We start from the raw sequence: 23,232 nt of genomic DNA, 5'->3' as shown, positions 1-23,232 counted from the left end.
TGTTTCACTGCGCATGTGGAATCCATTCAGGAGTGGGGGTTGGGAAAGTTTTTTAAAAGTTATTGTCAGTTTTGAAATAAACATTTATCTGACATATTTTGCTGCTTTACGTAGAAAAATGGTCAATTTTGTAATCGCTGGTAAACCCGATTGTAAAAATTTCGTCCAGGTTTTGAATGTTGCGTGTTATTTACAAAAAAATCTCCCGTCTTTCGAATATACAAAAATCGAGCTTACCGATTACGAATGGGCTGATTATTTAATAAAAACCAATCGGGAGCATCAATGGCATCATGGAGAGTCTCCTCTTATTTACAAAGAACTCTACACTTACGGTTCAAAAAAACCTAACCTCATCGGAGGCATCAGCGAGTTTTGGGAGTATTGTTATGACTATTACGGTATAGAGGTCGCCCTAACTGAGGATGAAGTCGAAGCTTTACGCAGTCATAACCTCGAAAGTTTCAATAAAAACATCAGTGGTACAATAAAAAACAAACTAAAAATAATGATTTACGGAGCTACGAACAACATGACATCACTTCTACTCCCAGAATTCATGAAAATCGAAGAATGTCGATATCCGGAAGAGTTACAGTTCTTTCTATACGATGAAAAGCTAGAAACAAGCAACCAAACGTACTTTGACAACTTCAACGAGGAATTCACGGATTTATATGGAACCAAAGCGATTTACTGCGATAGTTTAGCAGTGGGGTTGAAGGATTGCGATTATCTCATCATGCTTGATGACACGTCAGCGTAAAACTAACCTAAAAACTTTCCATAACATAATTCAACATTTTTACAGGTTAGAAATCTTTGATGATTCAGAAGAGTTGCAGAATTACTTTCTACAAATATGTTTCCTCTGTGAAGAGATAAATTCATGCGCAAATCGCAATATGAAAATCATCTTTGCCAACAATGGTTACTCATGTTTAATCGCTACAATCGTAGCGAGAAAAGTGCGTATCCCCCACTCCCAAATCGTGGTTGTAAGCAGTGACCGCGGATTAGGTTATCTCGGTGAAATGTCACGACGTTTAAACATTGACACACGCAAAATGAGCGCGCCACCTGTCTGGGGCTCTTTAGGATTCAATGATTTTGTTGATGCTGGTAGTACCCTTCTAAAATGCAAAGTATACAAACCCAACGCACGCGCAGTACACGCCCACAAAGATTCCACCCTAACGCATGGCACAATCCGCTGCGAATTGAGATATATTAATTATTTGAGTGATAATATAAAAGATTTGGCAGAAACCGTTAACAGACGTCGAGAAATTGTGAGGCACACTCTACAAAGACCTGCAATGCTTGCAAAATTAGAAGCTTTGTTGTCCCTGTTAAAAATATGGTTGGATTGTTCAACCATAAAAGACCCCATTATTAGTTTAGGGATAATGTCTGATGGTTCTTTTAATATCCCGCCGAAAATTGTGTTTTCCCAACCTGCGATAAGGTTCAAAAACGGGTGGATCCCTTACTCTAGTTATCCTGTTCCAAAACATATTCTGGAAAGTGTCATGGCCGCCGGAATAGACGCGGAAACTCATTATGAAAGTTATATAGGTGGTAAAACCTTCAAAGAAGTGCAGAAGAGGTTAACATATGAATATTTTAACGATGAAATGCCAAAGTAAGACTTTTAACCTCAAATAACCTAATTTAACCTGACATAACCTCATTTTTCCGCTTTATAAATTTCTAGCTTCCCTGATTTAAGTATTGAAGATTTTGGACAGTATTTAGAAAGTATAACAACACTATAATTTCTGCTCGGAATAATAATGGTGGTCTAATATTTATTTATTTACTCATTTCTTAATCTAATATAAATAAATTCATTAATATGATGTTTATATACACGTATTATTTTGTTTTTCTTGGTTTGTTTGTTATCACATACATTGAAAAATATTTTGCGGTATCGAATATTGCACAAAAGTGCCCGTTTATTTCCGGTTTGCCGGTTATATTGTCAACTACGTTTCAATCTTTATTTTTTTACGACTTTCGGTTGTGTTTTTTACTACGAGGTGCACGAATACTACGGTAACATAACCTCTAAACGTTATGCAACACAATAGACATGATTTAGTTTTGTAGGTTATGTTTTTAGTGCAACATTGCTTACATTTTTCGCTAAAACATAGAAACTAATATTCAGTATACACGATTTTTTTGTAGTTTTTCATGTTTTGCTTAACATTAATAGCAATAAAGCAGGTTTTAATCACATGTGACGCAAAACAAATAGTTTTTACAATAATTAATCACAAATTAATAGCAAAATAATAAATAATAAAATCTCTTTGTAGGTAATTTCTTTATCATTAGATAAATATTCTTAAACTTTTTTTTTAGTATATTACTCTATTTGTTCTAATATTTCTCTTCATTTCCGTTTAAACTTGTTCATCTCAGGTATATAGGTTAGGTATTTACACAATTTCTACTGTACAGTGAATCTGGGTGGAGGTGTTTTGGTTAAATGCGTTTTTTGCTATTTAAATGGCACCGATATAGACACGTATTACACACTCAAATCTAAAATGTCCACTCATTAGCCGCCATTTTGTACCGGTTTACTTCTCGTTATGTCGCAGCTGCGCATAACAACTCTGACACACCCTAACTGGCTTGAGTATGCGCAGACGAGAGATTTCACTCTCGAAACGCGAGCATTTACTGCAAAACACCTGCCCACAATTGCGACAGTGATGTTTACGCTCGTAGATTGTGAATTTGACGTTGCAATTGGCGCAGTAATCGGCTCCTTCGTCCTTTAGCCAATGATCGGCTGCTCGGCCGGGGATATCACACACGCTCCATGAAAACACTCGTCCGCGGGCGTCGCCAACGTAAACTGTACGATGCTCCCTAAATTTACGCCAAAAGTTTTAATTATTTCCTTAATTTAAGTAAATTTACTTACTTTGAGACAGCTAGGGCTGTAATGGACGCTGGCTCAGCATTATCCTTCCTGTCATAAGCTGTGTGCATTGTTAATTTACTCCTGAAGACCAATTGTCTCTGCCATTTAAATCCTATAAAAAAAATTTAAGTCAACATGACTTAATTTAAGTCTTTTATAAAAATATTACCTGGTCTTAGTGAATTTAAAGGATTTATCTTCTTCTTTGCATCGGGTACCATCACAAAAGAGTCTGTGAGACTTGTATCCGATTTACTGGTTCTCATATTGATGGAATCATCAACCTCCAGGCTATTATTGTCTGCACTGGCCCCACCTTCACTTTTTCTAAACCCTCCATGAACCCTTGACCTCCTCCTTCTTACAGGAGCAGTGGGTACCTTCACTTCTTCAGAATCACTACAAGTTTCCTTCTCGTCTTCTTGTTCAGACCTCCATTCTTTGGGACTACCCTCTTTTAGTATCTTAGCAGCACTATCCTCGGATAAACTACTCTCTGACCCGCTTTTCATCAGTGATATAGACGACCCTGTCCCTGACCCTGAATCATTGGATATGTTAATCTGTTTTACAAGTCTGCTATGCAAAAGCAAGAGGTTTTTAGTGGGTGTTAGACTTTCTTCACGTTTTAGATGCAAAGCAAGGTCTTTTTCGTCCATGGGGACTTGCACATAGTCAATTGACCACATCCGGGTCACACCATCAGTTGACCCTGTCATGATTACATTCGACGCGTCCCATTCGTGTGTCTGGGAAAATGCCACACATAGAATCTGTTGCATTCGATCAGCTCGACCCACACAAGTATTCACACTTGCTAATTCATCACCGTTGATACTCCAGACATGTAACCAAGTAGCTGCACAGGTAGCAATATCCCCTGTAAGGTCATTTACTGCCACAGCCGCCACAGGTCCTGCATGACCTCGGAGTTGTCTTACAAACATCCCACGACTCAAGTCCCATACAATGGCGGTACCATCCCGAGACCCGGAAACTATTACATTGTATGCAGGGCTTGCAGCTAAGCAGGTCACAGCATCCGTGTGGGCATACAGACTGAATCTTATCTTGAGTTGTTTTTTACGGACATCATACTCCCAGATGGTGATTACCGAACTGGTCCCTGCTGTGACTATCAGTTTTGATGAAGGGCAGACACAGGCAACAATCTCCCCCGAATTTTGAACGACTGTCTCGCTTACAAAAACTGCTTTGTCGCTATCATAGTTGCCTATGCGGAGGGAATGATCAGCGAAACCCCAGGCGACGTATTTGTTGTAATTCCGGGGCATGAGGATTTTGTTTTGTTCCACTGCCAGGACACATTTATCCACGTGGAGGATTTGTCCCACAGGACTTTTACTTCTAAACACAGGAGCAGTGGGTACCTTCACTTCTTCAGAATCACTACAAGTTTCCTTCTCGTCTTCTTGTTCAGACCTCCATTCTTTGGGACTACCCTCTTTTAGTATCTTAGCAGCACTATCCTCGGATAAACTACTCTCTGACCCGCTTTTCATCAGTGATATAGACGACCCTGTCCCTGACCCTGAATCATTGGATATGTTAATCTGTTTTACAAGTCTGCTATGCAAAGCAAGTGGTTTTTTAGTGGGTGTTAGACTTTCTTCACGTTTTAGATGCAAAGCTAGGTCCTTTTCGTCCATGGGGACTTGCACATAGTCAATTGACCACATCCGGGTCACACCATCCGTTGACCCTGTCATGATTACATTCGACGCGTCCCATTCATGTGTCTGGGAAAATGCAACACATAGAATCTGTTGCATTCGATCAGCTCGACCCACACAGGTGTTCACACTTGCTAATTCATCACCGTTGATACTCCAGACATGTAACCAAGTAGCTGCGCAGGTTGCAATATCACCTGTAAGGTCATTTACTGCTACAGCAGCCACAGGTCCTGCATGACCTCGCAGTTGTCTTACAAACATCCCACGACTCAAGTCCCATACAATGGCGGTACCATCCCGGGAACCGGAAACTATTACATTGTATGCTGGGCTAGCAGCTAGACAGGTCACGGCATCCGTATGGGCATACAGACTGAATCTTATCTTGAGTTGTTTTTTACGCACATCATACTCCCAGATGGTGATTACCGAACTGGTCCCTGCTGTGACTATCAGTTTTGATGATGGACAAACACAGGCAACAATTTCCCCGGAATTTTGCACGACTGTCTCGCTTACAAAAACTGCTTTGTCGCTGTCATAGTTGCCTATGCGGAGGGAATGATCAGCGAATCCCCAGGCGACGTATTTGTTGTAATTCGGGGGCATGAGGATTTTGTTTTGTTCCACTGCCAGGACACATTTATCCACGTGGAGGATTTGTCCCACAGGACTTTTTACTTCTAAACAAACAAAAATATTAATATTTTGTTGTATTTTTGCGGTTATAAATACCTTTTATAGGTTGTAAAGATGGCCGTAGGTTGTCTAAATGATGAAAGAATAATCTTTCCGGTTGGGGTAAAGCAAATGCCTGAACCAGAGCACCTGTATCAATAACAGATGTCCGGTTGTTATTCCCACCCATCTTTTTACACGGATGTGGTTTTTTAAACAATTGTTTCGGTATCTGGCCGAAATTATTGATAAAACCAATTGTTGCGTTCTTCTTCAACGGATCATCAATACTAAAACAAAAAAATTGATCAACAATTGATATAAAACTATTTTAAAATATGTTTTACTTGTAAATATCAACGTTTCCTTCATAGAACAAATGATGAAAGACATTGACACTGTCCACAGCAGGTTGTCCATTCTGTTTGTACCCAAAAATCAAATCAATCCAATGATGTAGATTCTGTGAAACAAAGTCACATTCCAGCGCCATTCTGTGTACCCGAATAAACTCTCTAGGATCTTGTTTTGCCCATGGTGGTAAAACAGTGTCACCCAAAAAGACACCACTTTGTTTGGATCCGAGGTCAAAGTGGTTGGAATTGACTAAAAATTCAGGCAAATAGAAGAATTCCGGCGGTTACGTATTGCTACACGGATGTGGTTTTTTAAACAATTGTTTCGGTATCTGGCCGAAATTATTGATAAAACCAATTGTTGCGTTCTTCTTCAACGGATCATCAATACTAAAACATAAAAATTTGATTAGGAAACCATAAAACATAATTTTTAATCGTTTTACTTGTAAATATCAACGTTTCCTTCATAAAACAAATGATGAAAGACATTGACACTGTCCACAGCAGGCTGTCCATTCTGTTTGTACCCAAAAATCAAATCAATCCAATGATGTAGATTCTGTGAAACAAAGTCACACTCCAGCGCCATTCTGTGTACCCGAATAAACTCTCTGGGATCTTGTTTTGCCCATGGTGGTAAAACAGTATCTCCCAAAAAGACACCACTTTGTTTGGACCCGAGGTCAAAGTGGTTGGAATTGACTAAAAATTCAGGCAAATAGAAGAATTCCGGGATGAGTTCTTTTACGTCCGCCATATTGTGACGACTTGCGGAATTCCAAGCTTCTTTCACACTGTGGAACATTCGATCAGCCAAATCAAAATGGCCGCCTTGTAGACGTAGAAAATGTTGGGTGAATGGTTCCATTCGTACAAGATACGAACAGACAATCATGGCGCTTGAATAATGCGTGCCGTAGTGATAAGGAGGTGTTTCCCCATGTGGGTCATCCCATTCTTTGAACCTCTTTCGGAATTGATCTAATCTGTCATGGCTCTGTGCCCCCATGGGTTTGGTAAAGTCTCTGAATGTGGAGGGATCAGATAGATCTAATTCTTCAGCGTCGTAGTCTGCCAAGATCCATGGAAACACAGGATATTGCATTAGGTCATTATAGGACCTTCCTGCGAGAGTGTTGAGATGCATAAGATACTGAAAATTAGAGATCTCTCCTCGGACCCATCTTTGGGTAACACTAGTTTCTCCAATTAAGTTTGATAATATCCCTGTTGTTTGCTCAACATTAGCTGTACGTTTCTGACCCGCAACTGATTGTTGCGCACTATCAGAAATCCCCGTAGCTGTGGCCATAAATCTTTGATAGACTTTATTCCGGACTTTTCTGGGGAATGCAAGAAGGTAATTACGACCATCTCCTGAGAGAATACTTCCAGGGCCATGGGTTGTAGAAGATAGCGTTTTGTGAACCTCCGGATATCATCGCCAAGCAAGTTTTAAGAACGTATCGCCACGCCAGCTCTTGTTCACGAGAGATCAGGGTTTTGGTAAAGAATAAGGTTCGTACCCATTCACAGGGACACTTTCAATGTCCACGTATTTTGCGACTTTTCAACAATGTGAAACCATCTACGACGCGGTAACCCTGACCAGATAGTAGTAAACCTTCAGTGGTGTCCAGCCCTTGAATGCGGGCACACCGGAACATATAGATCGCTTGCCATTCTCCTGCAACAATCTCAACAGGGTTTGATTGTCTGGTACAGGTTGCTCTTCTTCATTCTCTCTGGTTCATCCTGTTGATCATCGGGATCCGGCTGTGCTTTAAATGTAGGTAGAGCTTGTAGGGGGGTAATGGGTGAGGATTCTTCAGTGATACTATCAGACCGCTCTGGTTCAGCTAACCCACAACTCACATTCCGTTGTTGTAGAGCGTGATAATGTAGTTTGCTGTGATGACTTGTAGCAACTTTATATTTTGGTGGTCCTTTTTCATGTTCAGGTCTAAATGGGTAGTGTAAATAAAACAATTCATTCTTCATCATTTTCTTGCGCATACGATGAGGTCCTTCGGTCATGTCCAACATCCATTTATCATAGGTACAAGGTAAAGGTGATCCCCATAGACCCCGTTCCCTTGTCAGCTCTGTTTCTGTTTGTAACCATTCCTGGTGTACATAACGTTGAGTATGTTGGGTAGTGTTAATATGTTGACCCCTTCGGATTTCCACTAATTCCTTAACCAGATTCACATGGCTCAACCCCCAGGTCATTGCTTGCTCTTTGGTCACACGCACCCTAACTCTGGAGACTTCATCTTTTCTTACTTTGGTTCTACTAGCTAATCTGGTGAGACCTCCTGTGACTTTATGTATCTTGCTCTGGATCTGGTTATGCAACTCCCATGGGACTCTATATGTTGCCTTCCTCTCAGCATCAACATAATTCAACCATAATTTCGTAGCTGCTTCCAAGACCTGCTCCCTTGCAGTGGTCAAATCAGGTGCTTTACAACCCTGTGCAGGTGACACCAGTGTTATCTTAAACACTTCTTCAATCGCAGGTTTCTTACAAACATACAACTCCTCCCAGACTCTCAACGCGGCACCCGCCATTAAATTCCTCCCTTGATGAGCATTCAAATTATCATCCTGAGTCTCCAAATCTGTTCCGGGATTAACATGCCACGTGGTTTTCATGTTGGAATCCAACATGATCTTCATATCCGAGGTTAACTGCAGTAAACAATAGGTTAAACAACCCACAAAATCAAGTTCATGATTCCCTGCTCCAAAGACAATCAATCGGTGTGTGGTCAATTTATGCAACGCTTCCAACACAGACATTTGATCCGCAATATTATCCGATGGTCTTGATAACAAAAACAGGATACTTCTATTCAGACAATGATAAAGACATTCAAACATAATATTTCCAGAGTGCCTCTTTGCTTGACCAATGAGTTTAATGATGAAATCATAGACTTCATGCGGGTCTTTATTCAAAGATGTCTGCCACAACTTGTCTACTATCCGTGCCGTTAGATAGAAAACATTAGGAGCCACATGTTGCACGTGGGCATTCGCTAATGGTACTATTGGTATTGCAGCTTGATCACCAACTAGCATATCCGCAGCTAGTAAATGATCCATTAACGTAACCAATATTTCAGTTTGATAAGCACTCTGTTGTGCTACTGTAGCATTTTCCGGGTAGGCATCTAACACTAAATCAATAACAGGTGATGTTTTCCCTGTTACATTCAAACTGAGTGAATCCACAACAATCACCCGAATAAAATCAACTATGAATTGTCTTGCTGGGTGATTAGTCAGGTTAAACGCTTCAGTTGGGGATTGTGGTACAAATACTGTTTCGTTTTCTTCTCCTGGTGTGGATGCTCCACTACTGTAGGTACTTTCTTGTGCACTAGCTTGAGATGGGAATAGTACACTTGCCAGAGCTCCCAGGACTTCAGCAGACATAAAAATCGGCATGAATTCTGGTAAATTGTGATATAGTTGAAACAACACTGGAATTATGTTGATAGAGTGGTTTTTCTACTTCTGGGGGAATGTGCAAAAGAAGGTAATTACGACCATCTCCTGAGAATACTTCCAGGGCCATGGGTTGTAGAAGATAACGACGTTTGTGAACCTCCCGGATATCATCATAAGCAAATTTGGAGCAATGTCTCATAGCTCTGGACCTTCTAGGAGATCCAGGGTTTGGTAAAATTGGTTCGTACCCATTCTGGGGGACACTTTCAATGTCACGTATTTCACGACTCTTCAACAATGTGAAACCATCTACGACATAACAATGCTCCTGCCCGAATAATAATAAACCTTCAGTGGTGTCTAACCCTTGGATCCGTGCACACCTGAACATATAGGTCACCTTTTCATTCTCCTGCAACAATCTCAACAGGGTTTGATTGTCTGGTACAGGTTGCTCTTCTTCATTCTCTGGTTCATCCTGTTGATCATCGGGATCTGACTTCAGACGTGCTAGATGTGGTAGGGCTTGTAGGGGTAAAGGTGAGGATTCTTCAGTGATACTATCAGACCGTTCTGGTTCAGCTAACCCACAACTCACATTCCGTTGTTGTAGAGCATGATAATGAAGTTTGCTATGATGACTTGTCGCGACTTTATATTTAGGTGGTCCTTTTTCATGCTCAGGTCTGAATGGGTAGTGTAAATAAAACAATTCATTCTTCATCATTTTCTTGCGCATACGATGTGGTCCTTCGGTCATGTCCAACATCCATTTATCATAGGTACAAGGTAAAGGTGACCCCCATAGACCCCGTTCCCTGGTCAGCTCTGTTTCAGTTTGTAACCATTCTTGGTGTACATAACGTTGAGTATGTTGGGTAGTGTTAATGTGTTGACCTCTTCGGATTTCGACCAATTCTTTGACCAGATTCACATGGCTCAACCCCCAGGTCATCGCTTGCTCTTTGGTCACACGCACTCTAACTCTGGAAACTTCATCTTTTCTTACTTTGGTTCTACTAGCTAATCTGGTGAGACCTCCTGTGACTTTATGAATCTTGCTCTGAATCTGGTTATGCAACTCCCAAGGAACTCTATATGTTGCCTTCCTCTCAGCGTCAACATAATTCAACCATAATTTCGTAGCTGCTTCCAGGACCTGCTCCCTTGCTGTGGTCAAATCAGGTGCTTTACAACCCTGTGCAGGTGATACCAGTGTTATCTTAAACACTTCTTCAATCGCAGGTTTCTTACAAACATACAACTCCTCCCAAACTCTCAACGCAGCACCCGCCATTAAATTCCTGCCTTGATGAGCATTCAAATTATCATCTTGAGTTTCCAAATCCGTTCCGGGATTAACATGCCACGTGGTTTTCATGTTGGAATCCAACATGATCTTCATATCCGATGTTAACTGCAGTAAACAGTAGGTTAAACAACCCACAAAATCAAGTTCATGATTGCCAGCTCCAAAGACAATCAATCTATGTGTGGTCAATTTATGCAACGCTTCCAACACAGACATTTGATCCGCAATGTTATCCGATGGTCTTGATAACAAAAAAACAAGACTTCTATTCAGACAATGATAAAGACATTCAAACATAATATTTCCAGAGTGCCTCTTTGCTTGACCAATGAGTTTAAATGATGAAATCATAGACTTCATGCGGGTCTTTATTCAAAGATGTCTGCCACAACTTGTCTACTATCCGTGCTGTTAGATAGAAAACATTAGGAGCCACATGTTGCACGTGGGCATTCGCTAATGGTACTATTGGTATTGCAGCTTGATCACCAACTAGCATATCCGCAGCTAGTAAATGATCCATGAGTGTAACCAATATTTCAGTTTGATAAGCACTCTGCTGTGCAACTGTAGCATTTTCCGGGTAGGCATCTAACACTAAATCAATCACAGGTGATGTTTTTCCTGTTACATTCAAACTGAGTGAATCCACAACAATCACCCGGATAAAATCAACTATAAATTGTCTTGCTGGGTGATTAGTTAGGTTAAACTCTTCAGTTGGTGATTGTGGTACAAATACTGTTTCGTTTTCTTCGCCTGGTGTGGATGCCCCACTACTGTAGGTACTTTCTTGTGAGCTAGCTTGAGATGGGAATAGTACACTTGCCAAAGCTCCCAGGACTTCAGCAGACATAAAAATCGGCATGAATTCCGGTAAATTGTGATATAGTTGGAACAACACTTGAATTATGTTGATAGAGTGGTTTTTCAACCAATCTGGTAGGGCGCTATTCTCCATGTGGACTATTGCACGTGCCATACCAAGTAAAACAACAACAGCATCCATACAAACGTTGACTTTAGGTGCAACACTGCTCACAGGTTGATTATTCACAGAGGTACCCCATAAAAATGCCCAAACTGAATCCAGATCGAATTTTGTATCACCCGGTAATAATCTCGCGGGTTGACCCATCATCAAACCAGTTAGCAGGAAGTAAATCTCCGGAACTTCTAGATGTTGTGGTAAAAGCCATCCTAAATGCTGAAAACCTGGTATCTGTAGAGTATCAGACTTAGAATCTGTGTTGTGTGAATTAATAGGTCCTCCCAACATAAGCGACATTTTATTCTGTGTGACTTGATCGGTGAATCTCAACCATCCTCCGTTAAAGGTACCATCTCTGAATCTATTCAAAAACGTAGGTGTAGAACACATCACTACCAATATTCTCATTCCCAAGATAACAGTAGTACTATGAAGGTGACTTTGGAGGAATAGTAACACCCAATCAAAACCCAGACATTTACTGAGTTCATCACATAACATTAAAGTCACTGCATTGCGGTTGGTGAACAACAATGCATGAACCAGGGACAAACAACGATTTCTGAGTAGGATATGTTCACCTTGTCCTTCTCTTTCTGTGTCACCCTCAATCAACTGCAGGTGTTTCTCTGAGGTATTACTTGATGGTAGAGTTGAAGCAATGAATTGTCCCATGAATAACAAATCCATTTGTCTGGGTTGTCCTGTTAGGAGGACAGAAAGCAACGAAAACAACACCTGACGTGTTGCGGCATGTTTAACATCCGGCATTATGTGTAACAATTTGGTCACCAGTTGTAAATCACGCATTATCCAAGTATTATTACGTTTTTCACTTGATTCCGTAGCTAATTCTAGTAGGTGCTCCAAATGAGATCTTAACAACTCACCAGGAGCTTCACTCCATACTTCTAAGTCACAGAGAAGGTCTTGGAACGCTGTTAAATTCGGTATGGCGGATGTTTCCCGACCACTATCAACAGTCCCCACTAGACTAAATGCTAGGTGAAGAATATGTGAGTTTAATAAGGGTCTTTTACGTCTTAATAACATCGCTAGGGTTTGATAACCACGTTTACGGTCCATTTCTCCTTGGCTGCTTTGTTACTCCGTACAACACAAACCAGAGCTTTGACAGCAGCGTATAAAGTCTCCACATCTTGGGCCATAGCTATCAGTCCCAGGAGAACTGCACAACCTCCCACGGTATTCACTACACTTGCTACCGGCCTGGGACAAAACACTCGAACCCCTAAATATCCTATAACCACTCCTCCAAGAGACCTAGAAGGTCCTGCTAGATGCCCAGCACTGTTGTGTAATATTCTTATCGGGGTAGCATTCTCATGACTTGACATCCCAAGTTGTTTCGCTATGGATTTATTGTCTGTACGACTGTAAACCTTGCGGATCTTGCTCAGTGTGAGTTGATTAACTGCTTTCGCATTCAATCCGAAGATAACCTTCTCTTCATTGACAAGTTGCATTGGTTCAAGTGTAGGGGTGTTAATATTCGGTGCTTGGAAAGAGCCCATATAATGTGGTCCTAGTTGATATATGTGATGGACAATCGTAGGGGTTAATACTTCTTCTAACAGATGACATGGTCCCTGTTTCCAGCAGAGTTTTGAATATCGCCGCCATGCGGGTGGTGTACCAATGAATCCGTAAATTGAAGACGCTACTGTTAAATTAGCACTACCCCCACCTGGGTTCTGTGAGATATAGTGTAGTTTTTGTGTGTGCATGTGTTGGCCATCCAGGTATAGACTGAATGAAGAGTTTTTTAATACTGCGCGGTTTAGAACTACAACCAGGTGGTGCCATTGTCCTTCTTGGAGGATATCTGGGCACCAGACGCGGGCGCCATATTCTCCGGTACCTTCTGGTTCCCATTCACCTATTTCTAAACAAAAACAAAATAAAATTTAAAAATTTGTTTTGATGTTTTCTGATAACTTACGGTTTGGAATGTGGGTTTCCTGAGTGGAGACAATAATAGCTTTATCCCTAGCTGATAAAACAATTGACAAACACACCAGGTGATCATCCCTGGTACTATTTAAATTCCTCACTAAGGTTAACAATCTAACACAATGAGGATCCGTCCGGGGATCTGAAAATTTATCCACACAGATCCAGCTTGAAAAGGATAAACCAGTCTGTGGTGGGAATATTCTATCCCCAGCCCCGATTCCTCCCAGGACTGTGTTATCAATACTAACAACACTCGGTGTATTCAATGATTGAGGTGCAATACTGGGTAAATACAAACATCCGAAACCCTCGGCGCTCATATCAAACTCCACGAATGGCGGAAGTGTACAGATACTCTGCGCTCGGAAATCCTTCGGGGTTGTCATGGATACAATCGTTTTGATTCTTGTTAGTGGCACTGGACCACCTCCAGCATCACTTGATTCCAATGGAATGCAATTCAAAGGACTACCAAGTCTCAAAAACTTTCTTAAATCAATCGGTTCCAATGCCTGCGCAGCCAAACGTTCCAACATGTATTGCAATGGGCTATGCAGGGGGTGGTCTTCATTCTGAAGTGGAGCTGACCCAATTGTCAACAGGGTCGAAACAAAACCACTATCGCACATTATCTGTTGATTTCGTTCACTACGCACCAAAGATTTGATAATCTCAGCGACATAAAACTGTAGTGCTAGAGTATGTTGTACATCCACACTTTTTATGCAAGGTAGAAGTTGTAACATGGCGACTACAACTCCGGGATGTACAATTATCGGGTCCGGTGTAGGTGGGTTCAGATTGAGTGAGTTTACTGCTGATCGTTTGCCGCAGTTGTTGATATTCGGTTCGGTTGATGGCTGACGTGATAACGAAGGTGATTTTGTCAATTGACCAGCGTTTATGTGAGGTTTATCGAAGAGATCCAAAGCTACATCGTACAACAATCGATAAACAACAGCAACATGTCCCAAATTCGCAGGAGTATCATCAGGAATCCTAAAAATTAATTATTTAAAACCATTTTCATTAAAAATAAATATAAAAAATTACTGTGGGTTTAAAACATTTCCAATGAAGATGTTGTGAAAAACATCCTGTAGTTTCAACTCAGGCGGACCTGAGCATGAAGTTCCCTCATGAATTTCATCGAGTTGTTCAACTTTTTCAATCGTAAAACAACCGAGTAGTCTGAGTGTATCACAAAGCGTCGTATTGCAGATTTCATGATGGAAAAACTTTGCATTCGCCGGTTCGAACCTCATCGCCGTGCTGATAGTGTAAAACACAACACTCAAAAGTGTTGGTATCTCAATCGGCAGATTGTTTTCATGTAGTTTGTTCTCCAAAGCGACGAGGACACTCGTGACGTAGATGAAACCATTCACCTTGCGGAAAACGGTCCGTGTCCGGTGTGATTCACGCAGACAGAGAAGCAGTGCTCTTAGGATATCGATTTTCACCTGTAACTGATCCCTTGGAGCGGAATGAAGTGTAGATAACAGTTGCGACATGTCATCGTCACCTCCATTCGTCAATACTAATTCTTTTATTATTCCTGTTTGAGAAACAAGCATATTTTAATATTTTTCTTAATTTTTTTCGAGTTTAAGTCTTACCCAAAGCACTTTGTCGACATTCAATGTAATTTACAAGTCCATGGACACATTTCGCACCTCCACATTCACGCAAAACATTCGCATTCGCTTGATTTCCGGCTAGAAGCATCGTTAAAGTCTCAATAACCATGCTACCTAGTTTTTCTTGACCATTCGGAATGTGAAAGTCTTTGTTTTTCTCCTGTGCGATGCGTCTGGCTTCCAAAAGATTGGCGTATTGATTCAAACAAGTGACAAACACCTCCAACATACCGACTTCTCGATAAACATCCTTGAATATCACATTGTGCTTCAACACATTGATCAATGTCTGCACACATTTGATGCTACAATCCGCATAATTCGTACTATGTGTCTTCAGAAAGATCGACATTGATATTAGTTCCTTGCACGGTACAAAATTCAATTCAAACACTAGAAACTCAATCAATTCGAATAACTTCAATTGAATCTCGGGTGGTTTGTGATGTACTTTTTCTATAAATTGACTGAGCGTGTTTTGATTCTCGAGGATGAAATAATTCGCGTTGTCTGAGTGATACACACTGCTTATGGCGTCCAGAATCGTTCCGCAGAGTATCGGCGACGTTGATTTGAGGAAAGTATTTTGTAAAACGTGGAATGCTTGAATATTCCGCACGCTTATCCCACGTCCCGAGGGTTGTGGAAGTGAGAATCCTTGCATTTGAAACAGACTACTCGTTGAGGCTTGTGAAGGTTTCAGTTCCATAAATCCACACATACAGAGCGATGTCACCATAAGCACAAGATTACGAATCGATTCTTGTGCATCCGGTGACTTTTCATTTTCAAGCTTAAGCAGGAAATCGCTGAGAAAGAGATAACTCTGCGCTTGCCGGAAGTCATCAAGCAGCGTGGCACTCACATCGCTTGAATCCTTGAGAAAACAAAAGACTGTCGCGAACATCTCGACCAATTCCAACGGTGCCACATCGGGCATTCGTTGCATATTGTCCATACACACACCGACGCATCGTTTCGCTGGAAATAATTTCGATTGATTGCACAATATATTCACAAGCAATTATTAAAAATAAAAACACCAAAAGCCAAAAACATGCACAAAACCAACAGAATGATTGCAAACCAGTGTAGATGTGTGTGTGTGTATGTATTGTGTAAATATTAGTTTATTAAAATATTTGTTAATAAAAAAAACACCCAAATAACAATATGTACAGAAAAAAGCAGTAATGAGTGAAATACGTGAAAAAAAAACAGTGCATAAACAATTGTGCCTTGCGTGGGCTTACAATGAATGTAGCTGACGACTGGTGGTGATAAGCCGTGCCTGGAGAGTGTCATCAACACCTCGGCGGCACTTTTACGCCACATGATGTTATGCTGTGGGCATTGCGACGTTATCGCTAAGAAAAGCAACGTCAGATCGTCTTTTCTCGCTAATTCCTCAGCTGGTTTCCGATGACTGCATAATCTTATTAACAACTGCAAAGAAAACAAGCAGAAATTCATTAATATCAGCGTTTTTTTTTATGAAAAGCACTAAAATGAAACATGATCCAAAGAATTCCAAAACAAATACTGTTTCAAAATACATATGACATGATTTTGACCGTTATTAAAATGAAATCAAATATCAATTACCTGTACGAATATTTTCTGCAGAAGAATGCGTCGTTCTCGCGGCGTAAAATCACTGTTTGTGTCTTTTTTATTGGCGTCCTCTTCGTTGACCTCTGGCAAGTCAAAAAATAGATACAAACACTTGACCAGCGTGCTAGGTACAGACACTTCGGACATGACTTGTACTAATGTAGAATCCCCAGCTGCTAATAAATTTAATGTACTTAACAACATCCAGCCATTACTGCTTTCTTCACAGTTCTCAATCTCGAGGAATTTCGTAATCGCGCAACTTGCGGTCTCGGTGCTTTGATTCGACGCACGTTTACGGATTTCGTTCACCATGAGCAGCGAAACTTGATGGCAAAACGCGAGAATGTCCCAGAATTTCTCATTCATATCACAACTTCGACTAGATCCAAAAACCTGTAAATATTTGATGATTTTACGTGTTTTTTAATGAGAATTTTGGGTAAAATTAACCTTGCAGAATAAGGGTAACATGTTGTAGAGTTTATCGTCTTTTTCGGCATCGCTGAGCGGATGCGATGGGTGTGTGTATTCTGAAAAGAGTTTCTTCAAATGTTGCAGCCCTAATTGGGTGTGGGGAGAGTCTGGAGGGCCGTCGGTGGATTCAGTGGAGGCGGACGCCGCGCTGGCCATTCCGCCTCTCAGTTTCCTCATGATATTCATCTTTTAGAATTCCAAATCTCACTCAATTTGCATCTAAAACACACGAAAATAATCGGTTAATATTAAACAACGCCACGAAATCAAAGCGAATCAACCTACGTTTATGTTTGTTTATAAACAAATAAATAACGTAAATAAACCAATGTAAAGCAGCGAATTGTCAATTTTGGTTGCCTGTGCGCAGCGTAGGAGAACATTGATTGATTTTGAGCGAGCGTTCTAGTTACACTTTTAACACTCTCGCGAAACGTTTGCTCGATGTGTAATGATTGAAATGTGAGCGTACGTACCTAGCGAGTGTTTGCAGGCGCACGCTGATTTTATTGTCGCTGGCATTGCAATTACGCCCATTATGCTGGTGTTTTGTGTTTTGCTAATGGAACGAGCGTACCGACAGCTGACGATGAAAACACGACGCTCTCGACGATCCAGCGAGTGAACGACGCCGTCGCGAGCAATTGCAACGTCGCAATCATCGCTTTTACTTGCGCACTTGCAACAACATGGAAAACGCATGTGCGCGTCGTCGTTTTTATTTATCGAATTATTATTAGCATCATCCAGCGTTTAAACTTTATAAAAACCACAAAAATCCACACATTTGACGTAGTTTTACACATTTTTCATGTCCATATGATTTACATTGAGTTTCTGGTGACGCCATGTTTTTTTTTAATCCGCATCTATAAAAACGTTGCTTAAAAACCAATATTTCTTGTGTATTTCTTCAGTTATTTACTTGAATTTCATGATAAACTTGTTTTCTTATATTCCGCCATCGTATTTTCTGAAATATCTTGTGATATTTATAATTTATGTAATTATTACTTCACCCGGAAGTTTTTTCCATTGTTTCAATGTATAACAATCATAAACATTACAAAAACACACATTTATGATACTATATAAAACGCCGATGTATTTCCGTGGTAAACAAAATGGCTGCAACTCTTTTATCAGTATTGGGGCTGGTATCACCTCCGGATACCTGCCCAATCACACAAAACAATTTCTATCCCACTTGTAGTGATTACTTGAGTAGAACCTATGATTTTATTATTGTTGGTGGTGGTACTGCCGGTTGTGTACTCGCGAATCGCTTAACTGAAGACCCTGGAATTCAAGTTTTACTTCTGGAAGATGGGGATTACCCTTCGAGGGAAACAGAAGTTTGTTTATCATATTTTATTGTTATTTTCTGTTAGAAAGGTAAAACATTTCAGATTCCATTGAATTTTATATTTTTACAAGAAACCGATGAAGACTGGGCTTTCAAAGCTGAACAACCTGGTTATTTCAAAGGGGAAGCCTATCAGGTGAACCCATGGCCGCAGGGACACGCCCTAGGTGGTAGTAGTAGTATCAACGCAATGATTTACGCACCAGGTTTCCCAGTTGATTATGATTACTGGGCGGAGCTCACCCAGGACCCAATCTGGTCCTGGGATAACATGCAATTCTCTTTTGACAGACTCCATGAGAATGTTAAAACAACCCAGTATAGAAGCTATGTCACAGCGAGGACTTTAATAGGTTTAGGAGCTTTGGAACTTGGAATACCTGTTAATGAAGATGATATGTTTGGTTATAATGACCACCCGACTACTATCTATGAAGATACAAGATTCTCCATGGCCGAAGCCTACCTTAGACCTATAAAAGACAAGAAAAATCTCTGTGTGATGGTCAAACGTAGAGTGAACAAGATTATAATTGAAGGTACCACTGCTGTTGGTGTGGAAGTACAAGATCCCAAAGGTGTGGTGGTGATTAAACCAAAACGGGAGATTATTATCACAGCTGGAGCTATAAATTCTCCGAAATTATTGATGTTGAGTGGTATAGGTCCCCAGGACCATTTGAAGGAACTTGGTATTCCTGTGTATGCTGACCTACCAGTTGGGAAATATTTAGAGGATCATTTAATTGTTCCTGTCATTGCTACCATTTTTGATGTACCTATGCCTCCGTATAATATCATGAGAGATGCGTTTTGTGCAACTGGTACCCTTTTGAACAACATTGAATTGGCGAATTTTATCGGTTTCTTCAACACTAAAGGAAAAAGAGATAAACCTGATATTGAATTTATTCATTTTGAGTTCCTCACGCAGGATCCAACTTTCCTGGAGGCTTTCTTTGAGAAATTTGGAATTATTGAAGATGGAGAAATGTTTCTTCAAGATTTAGACCCGAAAACACCCCCTAGATTATTCCCGCATTATTTTGACGAAGGTGATGATGCTCAGGTGGTTATTGATTCGATCAATCAGATCGTTAAACCTTTATTATCTACTACTCCATTTATTGCAAGTGATTTGTTTCGGTTTGAAATTCCGGAATGTGATGAGTTCGAATACGAGTCTGATAAGTATTGGAGGTGTTATTTTACGTATCTGGCAGGGACTATTTATCACCCTGCAGGGACGTGTAGGATGGGTTTTGATAGAGTTACGTCAGTGGTGGATTCCAGATTAAGAGTATGGGGGATAAAGAATTTAAGGGTTGCTGATTCAAGTACTATTCCTGCTTTGGTCAGTGGGCATAGTAATTTGCCTACTTGTGCATTGGCTGAGAATGCTGCTGATATTATTAAAGTAGATAATGATATTTAAATAATTATTTTTAAAATGTTTTAAATTAAATGAAATTTATCTTTCTTATTATTTTATTTTTCTCGTGTTTTAAATATTTTTGGAGAGAAAGTACATTCGAGCGGCATCTAGGTTTAAAGTATTGCATTTTTAGGTAAACATGCTAGTTGTTTAGATAGTGTGATGCACGCGCAACTTTGTGTCCATGTGACACACGTACACGGGTGCACCTCCATAACAAGTGTGACCACTCACTGACTTAGTCAAACATTTTTACATGCGTGGCTGTGCGCCACACTCTACGAAACACTCTATATTTTTAGGAGGTATGTTCAAGTCACCTTAGAGGTCGCAACGATACAATTTCTACGTAAAATAGTCGCACGATAAAGATTAGTGTGCTTGCACCTCGTGTCTCGTGCGGCGTGCCGCGTTCTTTATTCTTAATTCGGTAAATCGCGATCTATTTTATTAACATTAATAACAATCGTCAATATTGACTGTTAATAGATTAGTTTTGTGTTTGACTAAGGAGTTTTCTGTGGAATTTTTCTAAATGTGAATTTATTGTGTTTATTATGTTTAATTTCACGAGTGTTTCCGTGAGTGAGTTGCCGTCGGACGCTGACTGTCGATATGTTGTGATTTTCAATTGTTGTTATTATTAAAATTAATTTGTATTTGACTTTGGACTTGTGCAAATCACTTTTGTCGTCAAAAGATATTCTTGTGCTTATGTACTACTTGGTAAATATTTTGATTTTATTAATTATAGCAATTATCCAAAATGGTGCGGATTTGTAAAACTAATCTTCTGTTTCTTCTTTATTTTAGGATCTACTTTTGTTTAGTTTACAATGATCGAAGGGCATGTAAGTGAATAAATTAAATATTTTATAGTAGGTATTTGTTTACTAAATGCAGTTGCAAGTTTATTTGCTTAATAATTACATTCATGCATAAAATGGAAATGGAATGAATATAATAAGGATTAAAAAGATAAATTTGTAATATACTGTTTAAATTATGCAATTTATTATTATAAATGAATACAATATTGACTTGTATTTATTATGTTTGTATTTAAATGCAAACGAAGTCAATTTCATTCGAGAATTATATTCGTTTTACACACGATGTGCTTATCTGAGTTTGCATGTAAANATTTTTAGGTAAACATGCTAGTTGTTTAGATAGTGTGATGCACGCGCAACTTTGTGTCCATGTGACACACGTACACGGGTGCACCTCCATAACAAGTGTGACCACTCACTGACTTAGTCAAACATTTTTACATGCGTGGCTGTGCGCCACACTCTACGAAACACTCTATATTTTTAGGAGGTATGTTCAAGTCACCTTAGAGGTCGCAACGATACAATTTCTACGTAAAATAGTCGCACGATAAAGATTAGTGTGCTTGCACCTCGTGTCTCGTGCGGCGTGCCGCGTTCTTTATTCTTAATTCGGTAAATCGCGATCTATTTTATTAACAATAATAACAATCGTCAATATTGACTGTTAATAGATTAGTTTTGTGTTTGACTAAGGAGTTTTCTGTGGAATTTTTCTAAATGTGAATTTATTGTGTTTATTATGTTTAATTTCACGAGTGTTTCCGTGAGTGAGTTGCCGTCGGACGCTGACTGTCGATATGTTGTGATTTTCAATTGTTGTTATTATTAAAATTAGTTTGTATTTGACTTTGGACTTGTGCAAATCACTTTTGTCGTCAAAAGATATTCTTGTGCTTATGTACTACTTGGTAAATATTTTTATTTCATTAATTATAGCAATTATCCAAAATGGTGCGGATTTGTAAAACTAATCTTCTGTTTCTTCTTTATTTTAGGATCTACTTTTGTTTAGTTTACAATGATCGAAGGGCATGTAAGTGAATAAATTAAATATTTTATAGTAGGTATTTGTTTACTAAATGCAGTTGCAAGTTTAATTGCTTAATAATTACATTTATGCATAAAATGCAAATGGAATAAATATTCTAATAAGGATTAAAAAGATAAATTTGTAATATTCTGTTTAAAATATGCAATTTATTATTATTAATGAATACAATATTGACTTGTATTTATTATGTTTGTATTTAAATGCAAACGAAGTCAATTTCATTCGAGAATTATATTCGTTTTACACACGATGTGCTTATCTGAGTTTGCATGTAAACAAATTTTTTTTATTGCATTCGACGTGTGAAATGCAACGCGCAAAAGAGTCGTTGCCTTCATGTATCATGCCATCGACGCGCTGGCTTCGGAATTCATATCTTATCTGATTCTGTCTTATCGCATCAGTTGTGGCGCGAATTCGCTCGCTATATTTGCTATGCTTGTTCTTTGAATGAATTGCGTATAGTTTCGTGTCGGTTACTAGTTAGTTCTGAGGTGTTATTCGCAGCTGATTGTTTGGCACGTTGTGTTCTCTATTTGTATTAATTAACAAACAATTGTATTTAATTTAAGCCGGGTGTATCTAAGATATTTGCTTAATTCATATTAAACAAACTCTTTCACGTCGAAGGGTGGAAAATACAGATAGATATTCAATATTTTCAGCACATATTTCGACAATAAACAGTGTGTTTGGATGCACGATTGGATAACATTCTTAGCATTTGTATAAACTGTTCTAATTTAAATTCTCTTACTTTTAGTCACGTTTTTGGTCCTTTTAACGCACGAAATTAAATTATTTTAAATTCTTATCTAATGCAGAATTTTCCAATCTTTCATAACTGTCAATCCCTTGGTACTATCGCTTTTAGTTTAAAAGATATGCACTATTATCGTTTATTCACTCGAATATGTCAAGAACGTTAATTTTTCCTTGTTTATTTAGTTATATTGCAATTGATCGCAATTGTATAGTTGAGTCTCATTCGGTTTACTGTAGCAGAGTGTCGATAGAAGCGACTCGTGTTCTGGGCACCGTACGTGGATGATTGTATAGCTGACTCCCATTTGCCCATTTTTTCTTATGAATAAAAATTTCATCTCTTATATATGCATTTTAAATAGTTTATGTTATAGAAAATAGGCCGCAGATGCACTGCCCGCGATCAGATCTTAATTATCTCTTTTAGTTTACGAGATATTCGCGATTGAAGAAAATCGTCAAAAATTGGAAAATGTCACTTTTTCGCACTTTCAGTCGCGTTTTTTGACCTTTTACTGTGGGAAATATAATTGTTTTATATTTTTATTTGATTGAGAATTTTCCAATCTTTCATAATCAACAATTCGTTGGTAGCTATCGCGTTTAGTTTAAGAGATATTAATTATCAAAA

The 23,232-nt window shown here is 39.3% G+C and overlaps 3 protein-coding genes across 3 annotated transcripts; 2 read left to right on the top strand and 1 right to left on the bottom strand.

The window, feature by feature from the left end:
• Window positions 1–11: 11 nt before the first annotated feature.
• LOC135790076 (putative malate dehydrogenase 1B) lies at window positions 12–1,800 on the top strand. Its single transcript, XM_065300118.1, has 3 exons — window positions 12–756; window positions 812–1,645; window positions 1,718–1,800. The coding sequence occupies exons 1-3, from the start codon at window positions 14–16 to the stop codon at window positions 1,776–1,778; spliced, it is 1,638 nt and encodes a 545-aa protein (XP_065156190.1). The 5' UTR covers window positions 12–13; the 3' UTR covers window positions 1,779–1,800.
• On the bottom strand, window positions 1,779–17,774 carry LOC135790078 (WD repeat and FYVE domain-containing protein 3-like). The gene is given in 16 exon segments (XM_065300120.1): window positions 1,779–2,889; window positions 2,945–3,056; window positions 3,114–3,398; window positions 4,404–5,324; window positions 5,377–5,609; window positions 6,122–7,038; window positions 9,226–10,785; window positions 10,787–12,540; window positions 12,543–13,346; window positions 13,404–14,416; window positions 14,471–14,975; window positions 15,037–16,038; window positions 16,311–16,503; window positions 16,663–17,067; window positions 17,125–17,367; window positions 17,625–17,774. Coding segments are annotated over 15 exon segments (10,209 nt in total). The 5' UTR covers window positions 17,335–17,367; window positions 17,625–17,774; the 3' UTR covers window positions 1,779–2,594.
• A 498-nt stretch (window positions 17,775–18,272) lies between these two features.
• Window positions 18,273–19,949, top strand: LOC135790722 (uncharacterized GMC-type oxidoreductase Mb1310-like). Its single transcript, XM_065300988.1, has 2 exons — window positions 18,273–18,503; window positions 18,558–19,949. Exons 1-2 carry the CDS (start codon window positions 18,273–18,275, stop codon window positions 19,947–19,949), a joined length of 1,623 nt encoding a protein of 540 aa, XP_065157060.1.
• Window positions 19,950–23,232: the final 3,283 nt, after the last annotated feature.

The sequence above is a fragment of the Atheta coriaria genome, unplaced genomic scaffold, assembly GCF_025399875.1.
Source record: "Atheta coriaria isolate IRGN ID8LTWV9N9 unplaced genomic scaffold, Caltech_Dcor_3.1 hic_scaffold_4_pilon, whole genome shotgun sequence".
Lineage (NCBI taxonomy): Eukaryota > Metazoa > Arthropoda > Insecta > Coleoptera > Staphylinidae > Dalotia > Dalotia coriaria.
This window is presented reverse-complemented; position numbering and strand designations above follow the sequence as displayed.